This window comes from Athene noctua, chromosome 2 (assembly GCF_965140245.1).
Source record: "Athene noctua chromosome 2, bAthNoc1.hap1.1, whole genome shotgun sequence".
NCBI classification, from domain to species: Eukaryota; Metazoa; Chordata; class Aves; order Strigiformes; family Strigidae; genus Athene; species Athene noctua.
In genome coordinates, this window is record NC_134038.1 from 55,619,715 (window position 1) to 55,645,481 (window position 25,767).

General features: G+C 38.3%; 2 protein-coding genes across 2 annotated transcripts in view; one reads left to right on the top strand and one right to left on the bottom strand.

The window, feature by feature from the left end:
* The window catches only part of ARHGAP28 (Rho GTPase activating protein 28), a 51,077-nt gene extending 34,367 nt beyond the window's left edge, over positions 1 to 16,710 (top strand). Inside the window, exons 9-16 of the mRNA XM_074899181.1 lie at positions 2,459 to 2,621; positions 4,173 to 4,255; positions 6,103 to 6,300; positions 7,732 to 7,877; positions 8,216 to 8,225; positions 10,088 to 10,212; positions 10,842 to 10,906; positions 12,766 to 16,710. Coding sequence (XP_074755282.1) covers positions 2,459 to 2,621; positions 4,173 to 4,255; positions 6,103 to 6,300; positions 7,732 to 7,877; positions 8,216 to 8,225; positions 10,088 to 10,212; positions 10,842 to 10,906; positions 12,766 to 12,857 — 882 coding nt within the window. The 3' untranslated portion in view covers positions 12,858 to 16,710. The remainder of the gene's footprint in view (positions 1 to 2,458; positions 2,622 to 4,172; positions 4,256 to 6,102; positions 6,301 to 7,731; positions 7,878 to 8,215; positions 8,226 to 10,087; positions 10,213 to 10,841; positions 10,907 to 12,765) is intronic.
* A 915-nt stretch (positions 16,711 to 17,625) lies between these two features.
* The window catches only part of LAMA1 (laminin subunit alpha 1), a 107,545-nt gene continuing 99,403 nt past the window's right edge, over positions 17,626 to 25,767 (bottom strand). Inside the window, exons 58-63 of the mRNA XM_074899182.1 lie at positions 25,080 to 25,269; positions 22,936 to 23,094; positions 21,785 to 21,938; positions 21,042 to 21,175; positions 20,010 to 20,232; positions 17,626 to 18,362 (exon numbers count right to left, since the gene is read on the bottom strand). Of these exons, the coding sequence (XP_074755283.1) occupies positions 18,202 to 18,362; positions 20,010 to 20,232; positions 21,042 to 21,175; positions 21,785 to 21,938; positions 22,936 to 23,094; positions 25,080 to 25,269 (1,021 nt within the window). The 3' untranslated portion in view covers positions 17,626 to 18,201. The remainder of the gene's footprint in view (positions 18,363 to 20,009; positions 20,233 to 21,041; positions 21,176 to 21,784; positions 21,939 to 22,935; positions 23,095 to 25,079; positions 25,270 to 25,767) is intronic.

The window sequence follows — 25,767 nt, forward strand, 5'->3', positions numbered from 1 at the left end:
TCAAGAAAGCCAGTCTTGCTTTCTGAGGCAAGAAGGCTCAACATTATGGCAGCCACAAAAATGATGGGGATTGCTAAAGATCAATGGACTGGGGATCATCAAAAATGACTGTACAAGAAAACGTGGCATTAGGTGAAATGCACCGAAGATAGGCAGTAGCATCCCCAGCTCCCTTTGACTCTGTGGATAGATAAAAGCACTCAGCATCTTGCAAAGTGCCACATCTTGCAGAAGGGAGGGAGCTCCTAATTTAGCCTGTACTTTTTAGCTTCCTCATTTTTTCATACAAATTTCATAAAGTATTATTTCACACAATCTCAATTTTTCTAACCTCTCCAGGGAGATTACACAGCAGGACTGTGCTCTAACTAATTAAATTACTTTCATACTCTTTGTATATACTATACTGTGTCTTGTTCACTTGTTATTCACAACCTATATCCAGGGTATGAGATCTGACTCTACATGTAATTCTCCTATACTTGGTGGTAAATTAAACTGCCCATATGAAAGTTTTAAATTATTTAAGTTTTGGCTTCATTTAAGTCTGTCCAACAAGCCAACCAGTCAGAGAGAGATTTTTTTAAAGCAGATCCAGATTTCATCCTTCAAAGCATTCATACATTATTATGACATTAGGATTTGAGGGCATTCCAATTTTATTTCAGTCTTGTTTGGAGAAAGAAAAGGCATATGGAAGTGATTAAAGGTTACTTTTCTATAAAACAAAGAATACAAGAAATGAATACAAGTTTTCCTTTGTAATCTGGTCTGTAACGAAAGATCTAGTGAAACAAAAATGTATGATAGTCTACTGTAGGATCAGTCATGTTTAAAAAAAAAAAAAAGGCAAACCCTTTTTTTAAAAGTACTTAGGTGCATATATATATATATGTATATGGAGGGGGTGAGTGTATAAAATATACATATATGCTTGCCAGTGTGGATATATATATATATATATTAAATGTTTATGTTTCAAAAATCTTGGTTTCTATTTCTACATCTTTTTCCCAGTTCTCAGCAGAAAAATGTGGAGCATTTTTTCTGTCCTCTTGTGCTTTTGATGAGGTGAGGATTTCTGTTCCACATTTTCCAGCCAGTTACCAGGAGAGAATTTAATCCAGGTGTTTGTATGGATTATGTGCAAAGGATGTGAATACAGAGGAAGCTGAGATAGTCCAGATTACAAACAGTAAAATGTGCTAGTAAAAATGAGATTGTAGCATTATATACCAAATCCTGAATGACATTTTATTTCCTTTTGTGCCAACCATTCCACTTCATTATGTGTGACCAGATCTGATATGTAATTTCCTTCCATTCATGTGAGACGCTGTAAACAGAATTCATTTTTAAAAGCTTTTCTATCTGAATGGACTAAACTTTTTTTGTGTAATATTAAAGTACATTTGACAAAAACATGATCTGAAACGTGAATATTTGCTACAGCTATATTTTGTCATAAATGGTCTCATGAAATCAGCAACAAAGTTCCTATGGATAAGGCAGTGTTTGGCCAATAATAATTGTGAAAGATGCATTATTTATGGATATCCTGATGTTACAACAGCATCCTTCAGTCTTATTTTTCAATTTGTTACCTAAAAAATTTTTGAGGAGCTTGCATTCTCCAAAACAGTAATCTGAGTTTGAAGCCAAACTCTGTTCCTACGAGGAACCTTACTATTTCCCATTCACACATGTGCATGAAACACCAGTTACCCTGCAGAAACATAGTTACCCTGCAGAACTAAACAGACCTCTGTTACAGTGCAAGATGCTGCCATTGTAGAACAAGATGATGGAATGGACAACCAAAATGGTATAATCAATTCTTGTGGGTTTCGAGGGGGTTTTTTGGCATGTGTTAAGGAGGTTTTCTGACAGTAATGGTTTGACACCTTTATTTTTCTACAAAATGATCAAATCTATTTATAGCTATCCTAAAAGAAAACAATGTTCTAAAGACAGGAAGACCTGAAGTTAAAGCCATTTGTTCAAGGCCCATGAACTCAGATGCCAACAGACTATCTAGCAAGTTCAGTGGCAGTGAGGAAGAAATGCCACTCCTTTTAGATTTAAGGGTCAAAACCTCTGGCGAGTGTTTTAAACAGAACAGCTGTGCTAAAAATCCTGTTTAACTGAATTTTCTGTTTATAGTTCTAAGACATTGAATGAAATTGTCTTGTTTTAAAATGATTCAAATAGGTCACTGGTAGAAATCTAGCTATAACAAACCAAATTTATCCTGGGTTGCAAAATATCCCCAGGAATCTGATTTGTTAACCTGCTCTGAACTCCGCACCACTGTTCCTAGACTGCTACTGGTTTAGGGGTGCTTTAATTTAACTGCAGTGTAGACCTGCCTGTTGTTTGTAATGGGATATCTGAAGTGATCTCAAACTGCTGGGTCAGAAGCATTGATTAAAGGTCAGATGGTTTTTTTATCTTTCAGAATCTCCATCAAGAACTGGAGGCAAAATTTTATGAAGACACTTTTGACTGGGACCAAGTACGAAATAATGATGCAGCAGGACTACTGAAAATGTTTATAAGAGAACTCCCAAGCCCACTCTTCACCGTAGAATATCTGCCTGCTTTCATCACACTAGTGGAAAGTATGTGGAAATGGAGTTAGTATGGACTGATATGAATGTAATAGTAGATATTACTTTTTTTTCTCTCTCTGAAGTAGAGAGAAAAAACCTTGTAATGTTTTATCTCACTGAAGCAGAGGGAAAAAAGGCCCAGTGCATTACCTAAACATTTAAATTTTCTGCAGGCTTTCCTTTTCAAATGGAAAAAAGTCTCTACATTTAGCTAATAGCATAGACTTGTCCCATGAATGACACAACTGTTTAATGTAAGATTTGAAACCTGTGAGCAAACGATGGCTGAGCGACAACTTTCATACACAGACTCTGATTCACACAAATAACAGATTTCACAAATGAAAATTTCTGCAAGGTAAACTCAGATCACTGCTCTTTAGCTGATACTCTATCAGATCTATTTTATTCCTCTTAAGGTTTATGCTGAGGTCAGACTATTTGTACAAAAATACATGTGATCACAGAAAGCTTTAGGCAGTTGAGTTTTGTTTTCAGTGTACATACACCCTCTCATTCTCCGTACATTTTGTCCATTTCTCTTCCAGGAAGAATGCAGTGATACCTTGTCATACCTATTGACTTCATTATAAATTCACTTGCACTAGGACAGAGTGAAACTATGAAGATGGTGAATTTATTAGGCAAATTGGTACAGAAAATTTAGGACCTTTACATAAGGTTGCAGCCAGGTTTTCAGTGTCTCTATGACATAGTTTAAGGGGCACAAGGAGGTGACCCTTTTCTGTAACTTTCACATACCTAAGTGTGCTCCTTGTGAGTCCCAAACTGCATGCAGTTATGATTGCTTAACAGTTTGGAGGAGAAGATTCAAAAGGAGGTGTCTGCGCAGACTGAAGTAACTTTATTCCCTACAAAGATACACTGTCCACAACTCGCACTCCAAACCTGTCTCATCCACCCTGAGTAGAAACAAGCAACAGAGTTATTCTTCCCATCTTCTCTACCCCAGTTCTTCTAGTGAGCATTGCACAGTATCAATATATACCAACTGCTGAAAACATGATGGTGTTTTGTAACTGACAAGGGGCTCTACATTTATCTAGAGTGCTAGACTTGGGACAAATATTTTTTAAGTTATAAGCAATCAATCTCCGCTCCAATGGCACAAGCATTCGGCATATTACTCAGTAACAGTAGCATGAAAATATTCTGAAGAAAAAAATCTATTTCGGTTTGAAAGGGAGAAAATACTTGATTCATATTCACAACATATTCTAATCATGATATCAAAGAGAAACTGGCTAGTACTGAAAAATATGGGCTCCTTGATATTTAGACAGAATTTTATAAAGCCTTGTCTCCCCCTTGACAAAGAGCCAAGATGATGAGGAAAAGCCCACTCATTAACTAGATTTTTATAATATATTTGGGAAAAATGTTGCTACTCAACACTTAAACATGCTAGTCTCAACCTGGCAGTGGGTACTGTGTTTCTAGAACTGCTGACCAACAAGGTTTTTAGAAATTTTTTCAATTTTTTTAGAAAAAAAGAATTGTAACTGGGATTTCAAAAATAGTAATTATTCATATTCTTAGAAATCTCCAAGATCAAGTTACAGCTACAGGCTTTGCATCTGTTGATCATGCTGCTGCCTGAGGCCAACAGAGACACAGCCAAGGTAAGGTCTTCATTTGCTATCACCTGCCATCTGTGTGCTTTTGACTTTTAAATGAGAGACTCGTTTTTTTTCTAACAGTCAGTGATCAGACACTGCACTGTGAAGGTATTCATCTGTGTTTTTAATAATTTCCTTGAAAAAATGTTCCAATTCCCTGGCTGTCTTTTTTTTAATGAGCAATTAAGAAATAGTTACTGGAGGTATACAACTGCTGGTGTCAGTAAATGGTTCCCAGGCATCATTTATTCTGGAGCTTCTGTTTCAGAGGCATGCTCCTCACATAGTTTGGAAAAAGAAGGTACAGTTTTGGGTTTTCTGTATAACTGGAACTTTCCAGAATGAAGCTAAATGAGAAGCTGCCCCCAAGGAGCTCACCTAGTACAATCCCAGTGCTGAAAGGGCTTCCAGGGCACTGGACCACACTAGAAGAGGTAGGCCGAAGTGAAAACCCCTGAAACATACTTTTATAGCATGGATGTCAGGATCTCAGGCTCAGCTGGTTTGCCTTGCAAACCCATGCCCACACCCATGTACTACTTCTGGATTCAGACAGTGGTTACAAGCACTTTGGGGGCTAGGGAACTCCCAGATCTGACTGCAGCTATGTCCTGACCCTAAGAGACACTGTTTGCATCTGTACTTGTTTCCATATAAAGGAAACCTGGGTGAACAAGATGCCTGGGAGCTCCCAGACATTTAATCAGGTTCACTGCTCATCAAGCACCCTGCAGGTCCCTCACATCTGGAAGTTTCCCACTGGTCAGTTTAGATATAGCTTTATGAGGACAGGTGCCTTCTTTACCTGCATTTATTTATTCAATAACAAGTGAAAAGAACAACCTTTTTTAAAGCATTTGGAGGTCTACTACTGCTCTGTGAAGAATGGGGGTTATTTCTTCTACCAAAGTCCATATCAATATAGAGCTGTGTACATAAAACACATGCTTGATGAGTCGTCTTCATTATTACTAGGCTTTTATATGAATATAGAAGTGATGATGAAACTGAATGCATCTCTACTTGCTATCTATAACATTTCAGAAATTTCTCTAAGCAGTTTCTGTTTTGTAATTCCAGGGTTTGTAAAAATGTTTTAACTGCAATGTTAAGGTAAAAAAGACAATGGTTTTAATGGTATGGTGTTGCAAAAAGACCCATTGTCAGAATCCAACTCTACCACAGCTGCAGTCCATTCTGTTCAGTCACTTGAGAAAAATTCTGAATAAACTGCCCAAAAGGGAAATTAGTTTCCTTTGACTCTGCCATGCATGTGCAGAAGTGACATCAACGAACAACCACTGAGCTTTTCTTGCTTTCATTATCCCAGAATAAAAATCTGGGGGTTGTCCTGGTTTCTGCTGGCAGAAGTCCTCAGAATTTCCTCAGATTATATCACATATGGGACTGATGCACATTTGGAGCAAGGCTGATCACTCTGGTGTCTGTGATATAAACAGCCTTGGCCAGACACATCAAAATGGGCACCTTGAAATCTATGAAGAAATCAACTATTCCAGTGCACCGTCTCTGTCCTACTACAGGATTTGGAGCCTTTGTGCAGACGCTGTACTTGACTTGTAAGTTTGGGATTATGCTCTAAGTGATAGATAATTCATCAATGTGTATTTTCATAACATTAACTGATTGACACGGGTGGTTGTGCCAGCAAATATCAGAGTAATCCAAATTAGAATGCAAACCCCCCTAAATTTCACCTCCAAGTGCAAATATAGCAGATTTTGAGCCAGACATGTGCATTTGAAAATGCTGCATTTAAGAAAACTCAAAAAAACCTGCCTAAGTAAACAATTTTGTGAGACTCAGCATAACAAGTGTTGGTTTTCTAGGCCTTTCTTCAGTTCCTGAAGAAGGTGGTTGCTAATGAAGGAAAAAATAAAATGAATTTGTGGAATGTTTCTATGATTGTTGCACCAAACCTCTTCATCTACAAAGGGAAACGTGCAAACCAACAAGAAATGCAAGCAGCCGCCACCACAGCGCACATTGTACGGCTTTTAATTCGTTATCAGGACATCCTGTGGACAGTGAGTAATGCTGGTTCCCTCTTTATGGCTCTAGTATAGCAAAATGTTTTTCTGTATGCAGCAGCTCTGTAGAAATCAGACTAAACTGACCTTCCTAGAAGAAACAGTTAGCTATTCTTTGGAAACTGGCTGGAGTTTACTATATCCAGAATGGTATAGGGTAACAGATGACTCTGGACGGCGATTTACCTCACCTGTCTCAGACATCCATTTTAGCAAGAATTGCCATCTGGAGGTACCTCTCCCACACCATTGTTTATACAGAAGAATGCATAGGAGAATGATTCATCTAGATACCTAGGTGGGATATTTAAACTTGAATGAGATAAAATGACTATTAAAACAACCCCGAGCAGCACTACAGGCTTGGGGAGGAGTGGCTGGAGAGCTGCCAGTCAGAGAGGGACCTGGGGGTGTTGATTGACAGCCGGCTGAACAGGAGCCAGCAGTGTGCCCAGGTGGCCAAGAAGGCCAATGGCATCCTGGCTTGTGTCAGCACTAGCGTGGCCAGCAGGGACAGGGAAGGGATCTGACCCCTGTACTCGGCACTGGTGAGGCCACACCTCGATTCCTGTGTTCAGTTTTGGGCCCCTCACTACAAAAAGGACACTGAATGACTCGGGGGTGTCCAGAGAAGGGCAACGAAGCTGGTGCAGGGTCTGGAGCACAGGTCGTAGGAGGAGTGGCTGAGGGAACTGGGGGTGTTTAGTCTGGAGAAGAGGAGGCTGAGGGGAGACCTCATAGCCCTCTACAGCTACCTGAAAGGAGGTTGCAGAGAGCTGGGGATGAGCCTCTTTAACCAAGTAACAAGCGATAGGACAAGAGGGAATGGCATCAAACTGCACCAGGGAAGGTTTAGATTAGATATTAGGAAGCATTTCTTTACAGAACGGGTTGTTAGGCGTTGGAATGGGCTGCCCAGGGAGGTGGTGGAGTCCCCATCCCTGGAGGTGTTTAAGAGTCGGGTCGACATAGTGCTGAGGGATCTGGTGTAGTTGGGAACTGTAAATGTTAGGTTAATGGTTGGACTGGATGATCTTCAAGGTCTTTTCCAACCTAGACAATTCTGTGATTCTGTGAAAGTCTAGCCCACAATAATATGGGCCAAAATTATGTACTACTTGATGGACTTCCAAAAGCTGGCATGAAATTCATGACAGCCTCAGCTTGTTTCCTCACGACAGAGGGAGGGTATAATGGGGATTTCAAAGACTACCTCCTAATAAAGTTCCTACAACTGCCACCACCACTACTAAGTTTCCTTTGGTATGAAAGATGATCTACAGTTTCACCAAAGGAGTAACTGTAGGTTGTTAGAGGGAGCTACTAAATGCATATATCTTCTGGGAATAAATAGAGCTTCTGCTGCCTAAAATTTGGTGCCTTTCGAAAGCCTATTGCATACTCTCAGCTCTCGTTTCCTCCCTTTAGGTCCCATCCTTCCTGATTTCCCAAGTGAGAAAAACAAATGAGGCAGCAATGAATAACAGCAAGAGGCAGCTGATGTTTGACAAAGGAGTGAGAAAACTTCTGAGGAGAAAGACCATGGAACGGGAGAGACCTGAAAGACCAGAGGTGTGATAAAAACATGTAATTTTCAAGGGCAGCTTTAACTAGCCTCCCTTCTTTCTTATCTCATAAAAGCTTATTGGGGCAGGGAGGAAATTTTACCATAAAAAATAAGCTGATTTTGGAGCGATCTTGAAAGATGTGCTTTCCAGTCCAACATCCTGATAAGACAAATCTTTGGAGATTGATTGAGAAAAGGTGAGGAAGACAGAATAATTTCTAGCAGCCCAGGCTATAAACTGTTAGAAACACATGCTGGTTTTGTACCTGTTTTGTAAGAAAATGGTCATATGTGGACTGTCCTTGACAGCAATGATCTGTGGCTGTTCAACAAATGCATGGTTAGTAGGAGGATGGTCCATATTAGGATTAATTGCACTTACCCATGCCTTGGTCTAGGCCACTAGATACTCTCCTTGCAAGCTTTAGTCTTACGGCTTTGCATGAACTTCCTAAGCAGAGAGAAAATCCAATTTGCCTAACATTGACACCAAAACTGGGTCTAAATTTTAGTCACCTAATGAAGCAGTTTGTGTTGTTATTCCCCATATAGTCAGAGCAGAGAGGTGGATGCTTTGGGGGATTTCCAGAGCTCCAGGTGCATTTCAGTCTCAGGAAAGTCTGATACAAAAATCTTTCTTTGGATGTCTTAAAGTCACCAACTTTTCTCCAATGCCTAGATATGGAGTTTAGGAATTTACTTGAGGTATGCTACTTCAATAGACACCTAAAATTAACTTACATATTAGGTGTAACATATAATTTGGGCAACAAACGTTGTGTATACATGCAGAACATATACAATACAGTCCCTACAGCAGTTGATATGTAGTATTTCCATGTAACTACCTTTAATAACCTGAAGAGAAAGTCTTTAGAGTGTTCCATGGAGGTTTAAAAGAATGGAGACTGATCAATTGTAAGAGGAATAAACAAGGAACTGGTCAAGGACTCTGTAGTTATTGAAGAAGAGTCTTGAAGAACAGAAGAAAAGACAGAATAGGAAGGAATGATATTAAGAAATTATAAGAAATAGAGAATAAGCCATTTAATACATACAACAGAGAGAAGGCAAAAGGGAACATCTGGGGGAAAAAAAAAACAAACCAAAACAAAACAAACAAACAAACCAAACAGAAAAAGAAATTATATGTATGAATTGTGAATCCATGTTAGCACAGCTTTTTGGAGAATTTGTTTGTCAGCACTGACTGAAATATATTGCGGGTAGGACACACATTTTTGCTGCATATGGAGATCGAGATGTTTGTTTAACATGGCAGTGTAGACTACTGTGTTGCAAAACTGTTATTCACCCTTGAACAAATAGAGTGAGAGCTTCTGAGGAGAGTCAGTTACTGCAGTCACTGCACCTTTGGGAAGACAAGTTCATTGGTCATAGTAAGTGGCTTTGCATCTAATGAAAACGAGACTAGCCATGGCAGGTAGCTGAAATATCAAGGGTAAATGGGAGGGAAACTCTGTTTGGATAACTGAGTTGAATTTTGAGAGCACTTAACACAATCCCTGGGTCTCAGATGTTCTAAATTACACAGGGACAGAGACTGGGGAGCCTATTGTACTCTGCTCAGCATGGTATTAACTGGATTACAACTGGAATGCAAACCTTGCTAATTTATTTATCTGTCATTAATCATGGAAGAGTGCATAAACTTCATAGATGGTCATTTGAACCCTACACAAGGTCAAGTTTCAAATTAACGAAAACCATATGGTACTTCTATATTTGGCTGTATATACGCTTCAATCTAGTTGAAGCTATAGAAAGCAGAAAGATAGAACTGAATCCTCATGCCTCAGGAGAATTTCATCTTTAAAAGGAAGAGTAGATAGTTCTTATCATTTTTATGTATTTTTAAATAAGCAGTTGGTTCACTGACCGATGTTAACAGAAATAACTTAAAAGTCTCAGGTAACAACTTGACTCAATATTACTGCAAGCAGTTAAAATTCAAGACCTTTACTTTATTCTGCATGGATTTATATGATACTTACCAAGGAGTTTGTGTCTTTGTGTTGTATGACTTTAAATAAGTTTTTTGAATAATCAAGTGAATCCAGGACAATTATTTTTTGCAAGCAACCTCAAAAAGAGTTGCAGAACTGCTTTTGAATGGAGCTAGAGCACTATTTGCCTTAGTCTTACTCTACTGAACATTGATTTTAGGGAGCTGTCACTTTTCCCCCATACCTGCAGTCTGACATACCCGAGGGGGTGATAAGAGTTTATGCTCCACTGCATTCAAAAGTCTCTATGGCAATTCAACTCAACAACCAAACAAAAGCCAAAGACATCCTGGCTCGATTCCACTGTGAAAACAGGTGGGTAAATCAGAACATTTTGTTTTTCCTGAAGAATAATTTCAGAACCATTAATTAATAGATTGTTCCCTTTTCAAAGACTCATTGTGTTACAGAACTCTTTTTCTAATCTAAAATTTCTAATTTATGGTTATGTTAGTAAAAAAAAAAATTTAACAACTGATTTTATTCTTTATATTTTACTTAATAATTGGCTCCTATACAGAATCAATCTGGCCTCTGTTATGCCACTACCAAAAACATACATTTTATAGACTTGCTGAATAGAGAACCCATAAAACGTTAATGTTTTTATTTCTGTGAGGTGATAATTGTTAACAGTTATGGGAAATGGTAAATTCTATCTGAAAGTCTTTTCTGCAAAGTCTTCCCATGTTACTACATAATTCTGTTCTTTAAATAAATAATTTAAAATAAATAATGAAATGGAAGATTTAGTTAACTGCGACACAATAATCTACCTCTGTAGCAGATTCAGTATTCTACAGTGCTACATTTGGTAAAAGTCCGTGCTTTTGACAAGTAAGTTCACAGGGGTAAAAATACCAATTTTTAGCTTAACATAGATGGCAGCTGATTAGGCAGTGGTTATAACAGAAAGACAGACTGAAGGTTTTCTTCCATCCTAGCCGCGGATCATCACAGAACACGAGAGGCCAGATCCAAAGTTTACATGAAATTGGAGGAAATATAGGTAGGTCTCGTTTTTGAAAATTCAATTCTGAATGACCTTAGCCTCCTAAAACACCTCAGGGCAGTGCTGTTTTCACACAGCTTGGTGTCTTCTACCCTCCAGTCCATCTGCAGGAAAGGAGACTGACCCAAAATCTGTTAATACCAATGTAATGGTTCCTTCTGACTCCGGTGTGACTGGAGGGGCACCCTGCAGGAGATAGTGGCCTGATGGCTGCATCTCAGCAGGACTCCTGACAGTCTTGCCAAATTCATCTGACCTTTCGCTTACCACTTTCACTCTCATGATTGAGTATTTTTCCATGGTTAAGAGATCCTTGGTCTTCCTCTCGTGAGCACATTCCACTTTGCTGTCAAGCCTTTTCCCAAGACCTATTTCTTTCTCACTGTATTTAAGTGTTAACCTCCCTCAAATGAAAAAACACTGAACTGAGAATTCAGTCCCTGCATGTATGGGTGTACTATACTCGTACTAATCCGTGTGCTTTATTTAGATTGTATATTCCCTGCAGTAGGGATTTTGTTTTCTTCTGTGTTTCACGCAGTGACATTTTTGTAATAACAACAACTGTGGCTTTCCACACAAATTGCTGGCCTAAAAAGAGGTCCAAAACCAGATTTTAGTTTGATCTTGTACAGTCCTGACTCTCTCTTTTCTCTATTCATACTAAAATTCTGGATGGTCTGTTGGAGACTTCTGTCAACTGTCTGATTAAATTATTCCTTAATTCTTCTAGATTCAGCTCTGAACAGTTTCTATAAAGTTGTTACAACACATTACAGACTTGCTTCAGCATCAGTCAAGAAGCGAAGTCTTTATTACTGAAGATATACAAAGCTAAATCTGATCAGTGATTTGTTTTGCCTGTCTAAACAGAGTGACCAACTGATGTTAAAACAGGAGATCCTAAGGGTCCAGTCTCAAGTATTCCCACCACACTCTTTCAAAAATCTGGACATTTAATTTGCAAATTAATTTAAACTTAGCTTTTTAGTCATAGATCTTTCAGGGTACTTTAGTCCACTGATTATGCATTAATTCATTTATATTGCTTTCATTTGAATAAAATCATTAGGACCCCAGTGACTTTCTAAGTAACTACAAAAATTTTACCATAATCCTTTGTGTCACAGCAATGTAACCTCGCCAGTTAAATGGCTTCATCATCCAGCAAAAATGCAATATAGTTTAACAAATCAACTTAACTGAAGAGTTTATTGCCTTATACTCAATTAAAAGGCACCAAATGGCTCTTTCTGTGGCAAAGGCAGAGACTCCCCTAACCACCCAACTCCCAGTCACCACCTAACGAAACCCTCAAACAACCAGACTTCAGAGGATTCTTTTTTTATTTTTAAACCAGCAAAGCAGCAGCTGCCAAAAACCTTTATATAGTCCCTATATTTCTTTGCAAAATCCTAGCTGGATGGGAACACCTGGTTTACAGAGCTACTTTTTTAGCATCTAAAAATAATATAGAAACAAAGTCACAGAGTTGTAATTGAGCACAGTAAATCCAAAGAAATAGAAAAAAACCCTACTGTGGCACTTCGAGCAAGTGTTGTTAGTGCGTAATATCTGATCACAGTTTGATTAAATGCCTTGTCCATAATTCAGTGTAGTGCAGGGCCTTGTGTCTGGAAGTGAAAGTGAATTCATGACTCTCACTGAGTAAAATCACTGACAAAATTACTAAAGCCCTTGTCCATATCCAGGCAAGATGTTTAGCTGGACAAACCAAACTAGGCTCACTATGTGCAAGTTGGAGATACATTCAAGGACATTTTAACATAGCTCTGCTCCATTTACTAATGAGCTCAAAACATCCTGTGATTCATGGCTGTCGATTTCTGTTTCAGGTCAGCACTGTTTGGACCCAGATGCATACATGTTAGATGTTTACCGTGCAAATCCTCAGGCAGAATGGGTGATAAAACCAAAAGCAAGCTGAAGCAGAAGGCTGCAGCATACTGGACAAAAGCCAAATTGACAACAGTGATGCCTGTCATTTTTAGAAGTTATTGGCAGAGACGGAACAAAATGGTAGCTACAGGACATCATTCGTTCCTACTGTACTGTCCAACTGATGTTCGCCATGTACTACTTTTGCTATAAGCATTATCACTCCAGTTTCTGAACTGTCTGAAAATATTACATCAGTTATGCTTTTATATGGGTTAGACTTGTGCCAGTTGGCCCAGGAGTTAAGGACAGACCAAGGTACGGTGCACAGAAAACAGCCACCTGTCACATGGAGAATTGCTTGTTTCCTGACCTGGTGGTAGAACATGAATTTTTGGAAAGAATCCAGTGACACCCATGGATGCATGAAACACTACCAACCACAGCATAACACAGAAGCATCACGGACTTCGAAGAGAGAAGGTATGGTCAAGCGTGGAAGAGAGGAGCTCGACCTGCAGCAGTGCCAGGACATAGCTGTGTGACAAAATCAAACCCTTCTGCTGAAAATAAACCTGTACAGTGTGCATTACTGCAATATTTATGTCTCTGTCACTCCTCATGAGTACCTGATGCTGGCGGAGGGAGGGAGGCAAGAACTACTGTATAGACAGCTATACTGCTTTATGTATGTACCACTGTATATATTACTACAAGTGTTCCAAAACCATCTGTCTAGATCACATTACTGTGTGCAATTGTAGCACCACAAACTATTTTCGCCTTCCTTCCCCTGTCGCACACACAAGCTTCAGGAGACAAATGCTAGGTGAGAAAGGGCATATTCCCCTGGCTCTGTCTTTTACTTGATATTCTCAGATTTAAGTCTATAATGCCATAATATGTGTTAATTATGCCACTTACAGCCATCATCTTTTTTGTTAAACATTATAGTTTTTTAATTTGTAACCTAATTCTTTTTCATTTATTTTAGCTTTAATATGTAAGCAACTTTTATACTATTCAGCTGCATTGAGAAGAGAGATCTTTGTCCAGATCTTGTATAATATAGCATGGAGAAGGAAAAGAGCTTCCAATGAGCTGAGGGATTTAATATTCTTATTTAACACATCAGGGCCTTAAAACCATAGCCAAACTAGGCCCAGTTGTTCTGGGGGTTTTACAAACACATAGCAAAATGCAGCTCCTTTTACAGCTGGCATGCAGCCTGTGAAAACACACAGGCTGACAAGAGAACAGTGGGCTGCAATCGCACTGGGAATGCAGCATAGCAGATGTTAAGACTGTCTACTTTGTAGTCAGTCACAAGGATCACTATTCTTCACCTAATCCTCTCATTTTGGGCTATACTTTATAGAACTAAAGTGTGTTTATTGAGTAGGGAAATCACAAGTCTCTGGAAAACAGCAAGGGTGGTGGGTTTTTTTACACCTTTGCCTTACGCAAAAAATGGGAAGTAATGCCTTCAACTGCACAGCAACGTCTCTGTCATTGGATGATGATATTGCATAATGAATTCACCCACAGTCTGAGCAGTGGGTTTTGGTCCTGATCTGGACACAGATGAGGCAGAAGCTGGTGCTTTGTTTACCCGGTAGCAATGTAAAAGCATTCTGAACCAAGTCCTCCAGGTGTCCCGCAGAGAAAGCCTGTAACTTGCGATGCTCTGCTAAGGCTGTGCAATGAAGATTTGCACATTCTAGAAACCCTGCTTCTGGTTCAAAGTTAAACATATTCCCCAGTAGTTAACTTTCATTGTTAGCATTCGGTGAAAGAATTCAGCATTGAATTAGTAATTTCACCAGCAACAGTAAAGTCTACAGAGGACAGATCCCACCTTTCTTTTTTACCTTCTTGAGGCTAAAAATTGGTTAAATTTAGCAACATTATCTTTTCATTTTCTTTAAAATAATGACATTTTAAGTTACTTTAGTTACTTTTTTTTTGTTTTTTCCCTGAACACTAATGGATGCATATTTGCAGCCAGAAAAAGACCAGGACACTTTTATTATAAAATACACTGCATAGTTTGACAACTATTTATTTTAAGCATATTAGAGATAGATCTGTGGTTTGTTCATAGGACTAAGCATAACCCTTTTGTCAAGTGCTTTGTTCCTGATTCTCTTTTGTTCCCTCTGTGGCAATGGACAACTCTTTCTAATATGCTGCCCTTCTCTTTTAGCTGTAAAACGGGATATTTTCCTTATAAAGGTAACATGAGAATTAGTTGAGTTAAATTCTGCTCTCAGATACAGCTAAACGATTCCCCAAGCAGAACAGGAGTTATAAACATCCATTTTGGAAGGACGAACTCAGCAAAGGGATTTTATGTGGAAAGTGCTTTGAATATGAAGAGCATCATATAAATGCTAAGCATCATTGTATTTATAGCCAATGAAAGCTTTTATGACTATACAGAAAGCCTAAGCATTAACTAAAGAATTTGAAATATTGTAGCAAATGAGATAACTTTCTACAGGACTTTCAGACAAATACACTGACCTCCTCCATCTTGCCTGCTCCCTTCACTCTGTGTTCTCAATGGCCGTGCAAGGGAAAGTACAGAGCAAATGTGTTCACACCATCACCCTGAAACAATGACTTAAAGTTATTTCTGAAATAGATCTCACTGTATTCTGTACAGGATACAAGGGCTTTTTGGAAGACTTTCACCTTTTACAACTTTGCAACTTAGGAAAGCCAAATCGGATGTAATGAAATCCATTCTGTGAACACTTGTTTTATACTAAAATTGCTTATTCCTTTAGAAGACATGCATATTAGCAAATGAACTAGATTGTACGTACAGTGCCTAAACTACTACGTGGCCAAATACCTGCTGTCTCTGAAACAGAATGGCATGGCAAAATTCTTTTTTGATACAAATGGAGCTAATGACCCATGTGTACTGTGGTTAATACTGTTACACATTAAGTTGTTTTGTCTTGTTGTGGTACGCTAACTTGATTTATTATGCAGCAGACAAACTAAACAATCTCTATGACATTTTTGAATATGAGGTTTCAACTTTAGGCCTTATATTTTGAAATGCTGGTGGAGGCACTGGGAATTTTGTTCCTCCTAACAGCAATTGAAGTCAAAATCAAGTCATGGTAGGATTGTCACCTAACAAAAAGCAACATATGTGGAAAGCTATTAAGAAAGTGGCAGCAAGCGGGGAGAAACTTAATCAGCAAACTCCAAAGATGCCTCAAGAATTTATGTACTCTATGGTTCTACAAAGACAGCATTTTGCATATCAACACAGAGAGAGTGTATTGCAAGAAGTAGGTATTGGAAACAGACTGGAATGCTCTAACCTATTCGTGCAGCTAATGTCATTAGAATGTGTGCATGTGTGCAAATTTGTCTGTGTCTGTGTATAATATTAAACTACCTCATTCCACATTTTCCAGGAAAAATATTTTGGCTTAGAGGTTTGCTATTCCAAAACTTTCTATTATTAATAGAAAATAAAACCTCTCCACTAGTCTTTTACAACGATAAAATGTTTCTCCTTCTAAGGGGCAAGGTTTGGAAATTACCAAATAATATCAAGAGACATTTCAGAATATGGATGAAATTTTATCCAAACCACGTTGCCTCAGTTACTGATTGTAATGTGAACCATATGAGATCAGATCTTGGGGTTAACAGACAACAAATATAAACATACTGTGTTTCAGTTTTTATTTTTCAATGGCTTTCCATTAATGAGTGTCTTCTCTAGAAAATAATACGATGCCACTAATCAAAGCAAAATGTTTGTATGTATGTTTCTCTTGTAATCCTCGTTATGTGTTTTGTTGAAGTAAGCCCACACCTAAGTGTATTTGTATAGCAGAATGTGTCCACTGTATTGTATCCATGTCAAAAATAAAAACAATACCAACAAAGAAAGCTCTTCAAATCTAAACATGTGGTTTTCACATAGAAGCAGGTGACAGAAATTGCAAAAAACAGTTGTGAATCTGTCTTAAAAGCAATTCTGTTGTTATAGCACCTGAACAGCTACACAGAGGACCACATTCTGCCATCCTTCCTCGAGTAGAGCAGTTCTTTGCTCTCAGACTACCTCGATGGAAGGTACAAAATGACACTGCTTGGAACCCTGCCACATTGAAAGCAATGACAAACTGCTTTAGGGTTTCACCTGAGCCAGTATTTTTTAAACTAGTATGATATACGTAGAACAAAACTGACTTTAGAATGAATTGTAAAAATTCATAGTAAAAGCCAAACAAAATTTTAAGAGGCAAACAAAAATACTGCTAGTTCAAAAGGAAAAGAGATGGAAGTGACTTGTAAAGAACTATTATAGATGCATCTTGAAGTACGAAACATGTTTGTCACTGCTCAGTGATCCAGCCAGTTGATGAATGAATGTCCTTACCTAGGTCAGATCAAGCACATGTCCCCCAGACCTGGCTCAAGCACAACTACTAGATGACTCATTTTAGAAATAGAGGCAGGCACAGTAGGAAAAGGTAAAGACAAAACTACTGACTGGTCTGTGAATTAGGAATCGCACAGTACCAAAGGTCCTTCCTTGTGTCCTGTAAGAAACACAGTTTTCCCAAGAAAGATGCATTAGTTCTTATTGCCAAAATACATGGTTGTTCCCAAGCTAGATCCAAATTGTTTTGTTGGTAAAAAAACATTTCATGTGTCTCTGTGCTGTGGAGTTGCTGCTTGTCCTGTAGCCGACGACATGAAAACATAAGCAGGAACATAATCCTAGACAATGTGGCTATAACAGGTGTTGGAAGCACTGGATATTAAGGCAGAAGGAAAAGGGATTGGAGCTACCATGTAAAGTATAAACAAGAAAATTCTTTTCATTAGACTGAATCTGAGACCTTCAAAATTACGCCTTTTCCCTCCTGCTCCCTCTGCTGGAGGCTATCCACGTGTACTTTTTAATTCTTAGTCTTCTGGCTTTTTTTCTTCTGAAATGTATGGACAACTGAACTACATGAAATAATGCACAGTTTATTGTAGTTTTATTATGTGGTCCAAAATTATTACCTTTTTATAAAATGACCAACACACAACAAAATGAAATACTGTCAAGTAATCAAAAGAAAACATACTGTAAACACTGATTAATACAAATTCCCAAGTGAAAAATACGCAATTAATGCCATTAACATTGTAGTAGAGGTATTTGTTGTTTAAAACCGTTTAGTTAAACTGCAGACATAGAGCTTCTGACAAAAAAAAAAAAAAAAAGACCTGAGTTGGAAAACAACCAGAAAATCAAAGAGATGCAGACTCTCACCAATTCTTCTTTTCATTACAAAAAGAGAATGAAAAATAACAGATCAACAAAAAAACCCTCTCTCAGTCCAGACAGGCTTTGCTGCAGTTCAGTGCTCAGCCCCAGGGCAGGAATGAGGAAAGACTCCACGCAGGTCAAAAGCTCTGCTGAAGTCAAACAATTCTGCCTGTTGGCCCTTGGTCAACACAAGGTTCCTCAAACAGCCATGGAATGAGATCTTGCTCGTGAGGCAGTTTTGCTTTACATCAGCTGAAAAACAAATGTGAAATAAGTAGAATCTATTGCCAGCAAACTTAACAAGACAAAGATCCAGGTTATTATTCAACTGCTTCCCCTCCCTCCTAAATGAGAAATAAAACCAACACCTGAAGAGCACCAAGTTCCATTCATGTTTGGATGATCAGGGACAGGACATCCCACCATGGACAGTCACGGCTGCCTTCAAGCGTAAGCCACACACTGGCATAACTTGTGCAAAGTTTGCAGAAATACTTTGTTCCAGGGACAATGGGAGATAAGAGAGGGGGAAAAGAGAGAATAAAGCCACTCTACATAGGTATCTACAAAGTTAAAATTGAAACTGGCAGAATAGGAAGCAACAGCTGAGCTGCAGAGTCATGGATTCCACTCACAAACAAAAATACGAAGTTGGTAGAGAGTCCAAGTTTTTTTCATACAGCCTGTGAAAAAATTCATTCCACTACTGCAGTACTCAACTAACTCTCTCTTCTCTATGAACCCTAATCTTTATAGATGGAGCACTGAGGGAACAATTAGTATCACATTACCCTTTTTTTTTTTTTTTTTTTTTTAAATAAGGTTCATAAGATGCTGATAGTGCTGCTTTGGTATTCGAGGAAGACCAAATACTAATCAAGATCTGGTTAATCAGCATTAATTAATTTTTCATAAAGCACCAAATCTTTGTTCAACAGAAGGCTCTGTAACATTTCAAGCTATTATCCCTAAAGCTTTCCAAATATTTAAAAGCTGAGTTTGCCCTTCAGACCTCATCGCTGTTTTCACACAAATGAAAATATCTGAATTGGTAACTGTAACAGCTGTTTCAGAGACAAATGTATATGGACAATTCATGCTATGTTTAAATGCATAAAATATTCAAAACCATACAAAGCTTACTCATTCCCAGTACTGATGTGTTCATTAAAATATGCCTGCAAAAAGGCCAAACTCATGATGTTTAAAATTCGATCCTTTTAATTAACACATTGTCTTGGCTCAAACTATCAACTAATGAGTTGCACATCTTAATTGAAAAGTAATTGAATTATATATTTTTTGTGTTACTATCTTTTTATATTACCATCATAGTATGACTGACAGACTTCAGAAGGGAATTTGCACAGAATGAGGGAAATATATGTTCATCTGCAGCACTGCACAGTCACTGGCTCAAAACATTAGCAAAAGTAAAGCAGAGAAGAGCACTATAGAAACCTTCCTTAGATGAATGCAAAGGAAAGCCTTAATATGAATATGACTGCAAGAGAACCACACCTCAACATACACAGGCAGGGATGTTGTGAAGCCTGAGAGAGACTGTAAAAGACAAACCACGTGGAGGAAATTGTTCTCAGAAACTAAGGAACAGGTTTGTGTAGGAAAGTGATACGAGTTCAGTTGATCTTGCCAACATAGTCAACAGCTAAATGCAGTCCTCCACAAAGACAGAATACACAAATATTAACATACTGTGATCTCAGCGACAATGTGGGAAATGGTAACTATGACATAACTTAATAATGAACTTCATGAATCAGAGAGAGAGCATAAGGGAAAGGCAGAGGGGTTGGGGGGAGAGAGTCCATGTGTTAAGAGTCATTCTTATGGGAGAGCAGGAGGGAGAGGAGGGAAGAGAAATATTATTGTACCTACCAGGATAGCCTCCAACATAAATGGGATTGTTTGTATCTGCAGATGTTGACTGGATATAGGGATTATCAGTCTGAACCAAATTCCCATCAATTATTAGCGAAATGCGATGTTTGCTTTTGTTTGCTTGAAGCTTGTGCCATTTTCCATCACACAAACTATTTGTGCCTCTTGGTTCATACATAGCTGTTATTCTGCCAGCTCCATTGTTGACATGGAATAAAACCTGTATAAATAGCCAGATGCCAATAAAGATATAAAATAAGAATACATGAACTTATTTGCTTAGATAAAAGCACAGTCATGCTGGTGCAGAGATTTCCATTTCAGTAAATGTTTGGTAATCATGCAAAGCTAATATTTTCTTTGATGGATAGAGTGCATCCTTATTAAGTATCTTTAAAATCCAAGTTATTTAGATCTACCCATGCAATGGTCCGCTGGGTGAGTTTTGGTATACTTCACTTGGAATTTCAATGTTTCTTACAAATACAAATCAAGTAATTTTCTTACAGAAGCTGAGACTTCAAATCTGAAAAAAGATCCACTGTATCTAACTGAAGAGAAAGAATGGACTGAAAGCACTTCTTACTGCCAATACATGTATTGATTTATTTCTTGTATTTATTTTTCAAAGCAGTAGACATTTCCTCAACTCTGTGATGAGGATTAATATGTAAATATTAACTGAGGAACTATGTTCCACAGAAACAGCGATACTTAACACCGTCTCTAGCTAGGAAGTTTTGAATAAAAAATGAGCTATTTCTGAGAAAAGGAAATACTTAAGAGCAAACAAGTATACATCTTTTATGCAGGAGATGAGTGGAGAATTATGTATTGATTGTTAAAAGGTTTATGGAGCATAATGGCCAGTACTAGTAGAGAGTGAGTTAATTGCTCATGAATACTGAAGAAGAGATTACAGTGTGCTTTGTATTACACATACAGTAGTATGTTTAGAAAGGACAAGTGTAGCTCTGTGGCAGAAAAAGCATTAAGCTACAAGAAAGGTGTATATACAGGGCAGCCTACCTTTCCATTTACAATCTCCAGTCCAATGGCATCAACCTTAGCACTGCTGACCCCAAGGAGAACACCATGCACCACTGTTGTACGAAACTCCAGTGTGATATTCACATCAGACCGCACTTTGTAACCTTCTCTGACTGAAAAGAAGTTATAAGCTTCTAACAGAAGACTTGTAACCAACAGTACAAAATAAATACATATATTGTCACTAAAAGGACTAAAGAGCTTGTTAATTACTCTGCTGTGATATGACCTTGCAGAACCACAGGAAAGTTAATTTTTCCAAAGTCCTAATTCACATTTTATACTGAAAAGATAAATTCCCAAGTAAGTTTTCTTTCATTAATTTAGATTTAATACCTTCTATCTCATTTGTAAGAAACAGTAAAGAGCACAAATGTAATCATTCGTGTTACTTCACAAGTCCCCTATGTCTTTTGTCTCTGTACTTTTTAACAGACCTTAATATCATGAACATAGATATTCTTAGCTGAAGAAAGAGGTAGTTCATTTCTTTCCCAGTGCTAGAATCATTAGCTCTTTTATTTGTGGAAGATAACCCTTTGCAGAAATGACCACTTTGGGACATATGGAATAAAGGGACTCAGTTAGAAATACATATGCAGGGCATGCACTCTTTGTGTGAGGAGTCAGTTAATTACACACAGTTCCAGCAGGACCTAAAGAGAGTACATTTCCATTAACATTAATTCAGTAAGGTACTGCTTTCATTTAATGACACTTACCAAGAGCAGCAAAGCCACTCCCATCAAAGAAAGTACCGTCCTGCACTGTTACATAGCACTTATTCACAGCAAAGATGGAGATAGGGCTCTCGTCATCCAGCTGTTTGCTGTTAATCGTCATGTTACCAATGCAGGCAGGAATACTGTGAGTCACCTAAACATATTGAAAAATAAAAGTTAATGTGGAATACAAACTGCTGCAATGCTCTCTTAGTGATTCACCTAATATTACTGTAAATAAAATTCTCTGTACAAAACACAGCAGGATCTAAAATACGTATGTAATTATATTCCTATTATTACATATATAAGGTTACAAATGTACATAATGTCTTAGAGTAAAAAAAAATAGATTAGAAACACAGTATACACTTTCTATAACATATAGAATTGTATTTGCTTGAATGTGAGCAGGGATACGCCTAACAGTTAAAGACATTCCAAACATGCTTCAGCAAATTAACAAGTAAATCAAGATTTTGTATGACATTTTGCAAGTATAAGATCACCAGAGTCCTATCCAGCAAAAAGAATCATTAGAATTTCTCAGTACTACTATTTTCAGCAACTGTAGATCCAAAATATTAAAATATTTGTTAGCGCCATTATCCAATTAAAAAGCATGTGTGAGAAAGTATGCCCAGGAATTCAGAAAGTTATCACCGGAATCCTCCCTGAGATAATGAGCTGCACAAGAAGGCAGGCAACAAAAACCTACCCTCTAAAAGCATGTGTAAAAAGTATGTTTTAATCTCAGATAGCTAAACCCAGCCTTTCAGAGATATTTAAGGCATCTAATTCTTATTTGAATGCAACAGGACTTAGGTACCAAAATGTTTTAAGATTCTAGGTCATTTTATCTCATACTTGAAACACAGGATTTTACATTCTTTAACCATTTTTAACAGAAAGATTGATAGAAGAAAAAAAAATCTATTAAGGGCTATTACTAAAACACAAGGATACCAGATCTAGATAGATGCACTAAGTCATAGAAAGCTGGAAAGATTTATCTGGTAAAGGGTCATTACTTTCTTTGTTGTTTCTTTCCTATCAGAGACAGGATACTGCATTAGATGGGTTTGATGCAGTATGCTCATTCTAGTTTTGCAAAATGTCAAGAGACATCCCACCACCCCAAACCTTCTCACATTCCCAAGATTCTTCGGCACATAGTCTAAGGGGAGTCCTCCCACGTAGAGCTTCCCCTCCACATCTAAAGTGCTACCGTCTCCCAGAGCGCTGACTGCTACCAATTCCTGTCCATCCACAATGATTATACCTTTTCTTTTAACATATTCCGTCTTTATCTGGAAAAAATGAGAGCATGCAAACATAAATCAGTAAACTGAATCAGTTACCTAGTCATCATTTGTCACAGAAGTAAGCAAAATGATTTTTATGTGGTTAGACTGCTTGGACATACTGTACCGAGGCATCCTCTTGAAATTCACTGTGAGCCTGAGGCCATTTCAGAACACAGCTGAGCAACTAAACTACTCTCTTGACTCCCCCAGGGCTCACAATGATTGCATGTTGTCCTGCACAAGTTTTTGAGTTCTTAACAATCATTACTTAAAACCACTAGTTTATTGTTTTAGGATAGGATTACATCACTCAGTTTGCAGAGGGGAGTACTGTGCTGGTCTGCAATTATTGTGTTGCCTACTAGCTGAGCCATCTTAGCATCTGAAGTGCACGCTCCTACACTGTAATTTTATGATGGGCAGTGCTGAATTTGCAATGACCAAAAAGCTTTCCAGTTCTGTCCATCTTGTTCATTCACACCCCTATGCTTTCTTTGCACTGTTACTCACATGCAGATGAGGGACTTCATTTGAAGTCAGCTAGCCATTTATTCTTCCTTGCTTGCTTTTAGTCCCACTCAGAATCCTGACCAAGTTCAACATGAGGTTTCACAAACCCCTGGGTTGCTAAGGGGATAAAGCAGTACAGCAGGGTGATATGAGCAGATGGCAGAGAATGGAAAGAAGTGGTGCTTCTTCTGGCAGCACTGCATATTAGCTTAAATTGATTGTAGAGCTACTGCCATAATAACCCCAGCTGTGAAGTAGTGTGACTCAGCCTTAATCTCCAAAAAAAGGTTTAAGCTCATGTTTTTATGTCCTGGGTAGTAAAGGTAGATCAGCTCTCATATGGAATCTGTTCATCTCTTGAAAAGCGGATAGTGTGAGTATGAGTTTTATGTGAGTATATTTAGTTTTAAACATGCAGCTGTAAATCCTGAAGTGTTCTTCCTTTCAGAGTAGGCAGCAGAGCTTAACTGTGGTATCTCTGAAAGAAGTTCACATTTGCTTTCTTTATGTTACTTTTTGATGGTTTTTCTTCTGCTAATTATCTATGAAAAGCAAAAATAACTGCTGATTCCCAAGGCACCTAGGAGACGTGGCAGCTTTGTGTCATCAATCCCTTTGTCCCACGAAAGCCACTTCCTGGAGTTAAGGCTTCACATATGGATAAAGGAACGGAAGTTTAGCAGGATGAATATTGTCATCCTCACCTGCCTTAAGTAATGTGGTCAGAGTTGCTTTTAAAATTCATGCAGATATCACAGTCATTTCTCACGAAGAAAAGCCAAGGCATGCAGCAGGTGGGTTGCTCAGAGGAACTGGGGCAACAGAGGCTGGCACAGTGGTTTTGTACAGAAGGTCCTGAATGCTATATGACACCTGAAAACTTGTAGCCATAATATCTTCTCAAACTCTCTTTAGGCCATGTCCTCCCCCTCCAGCCTCTATTCATTCCAAATGTCTTTCTCATGTTGCATCTACCAAGGAAAGGAAAGAGTGCTTCCCTGTTACCACTAGCTGCTATGACATGCTCAGTTATTAGGTGAGAAGTGGAAGAAAGGAGAAACTGTGCACCCACAAATCTCTTTCATGCTGTCATACACTCAGTTGCAAGTTTTTGGTGACATAGAGCATGGAAATCTCTGTGTGGAAAAAAGCAAAGTTTCAAGACCTCTCTGCTGGGTTGTTCTCTGGTGAAGATGACCATTATTATGCAGTTGGTGGACTATTTTATTTCAAAGTTATTTAATATTCTAAATAATCTGAGATATTTGACAGTAGTTAGATGCTGGAATTGATGCATAATTAATGAGAATTTTAAAAGGAAATAATTATACTCGAACACAAGTTGTCTGAATGGTTTCATGACCGACTTAAAACCTGTTTGCCTTTGAAACACAGAAAGCATATAGGAAAGGCAGAGAAAAACCATCCCAGTAACTCCAGGGAAGAGAAAATGGAGTACAATATTGGTAATTACCTACCGTGTGCCATTTTCCATCACTGATAAAAGCAGAGTGAAAAGCTACTGCTTTTCCTTTGCCTAGATCAAATGAGAAATAGAGCTGTCCCCCATGAAGCTGCAGGGCTGCATAATCAACTTGGTTCTGGTGAGCCATGTAGTAAATCAGGCCACTGGAGGCAAAGGTTCTGAGATTCAGCTGGACAGAAAGTCTAGACAATAAAAATCCAGTGTTACTGAAAGATATATCCTCTGCATTGATAAAAAGCTTTTCCGGAGGCAGAGTACAGCCTCAACCAATTTATTATTATGAAGGGAAATTTATTATTACAAAGACCAGAGAAGTGTAATTTGCATTGATTCTAAGAAAGCATAGCCTATAATGTATTTCATAATAGAAATCAGTGCTGTACCTGTCAGAGACAGAAAAAGTGCTTGTCACCGAGTGAGCTGGGCTTTAAGAGGGACAGGCTCAGCTGTTTGCAACTGTAGGCTTGCCTATTGCCCCAGAAAAAGAACGAATTCCAGGATAATGTGATGGCATCTATTACTATTAGCCAGGCTTGATGAGATATAATGGGCAGACTGAGAACAGAGGGAGGCTTAAAAGGTAAAGGAGCTGATTGAGCCGTTTGGTATGGAGACGCTGGGTTCAGACTACATAACATCAATCCTCTGCAATGTCCTTGTGTTTAGTAGTTGCAACAGAA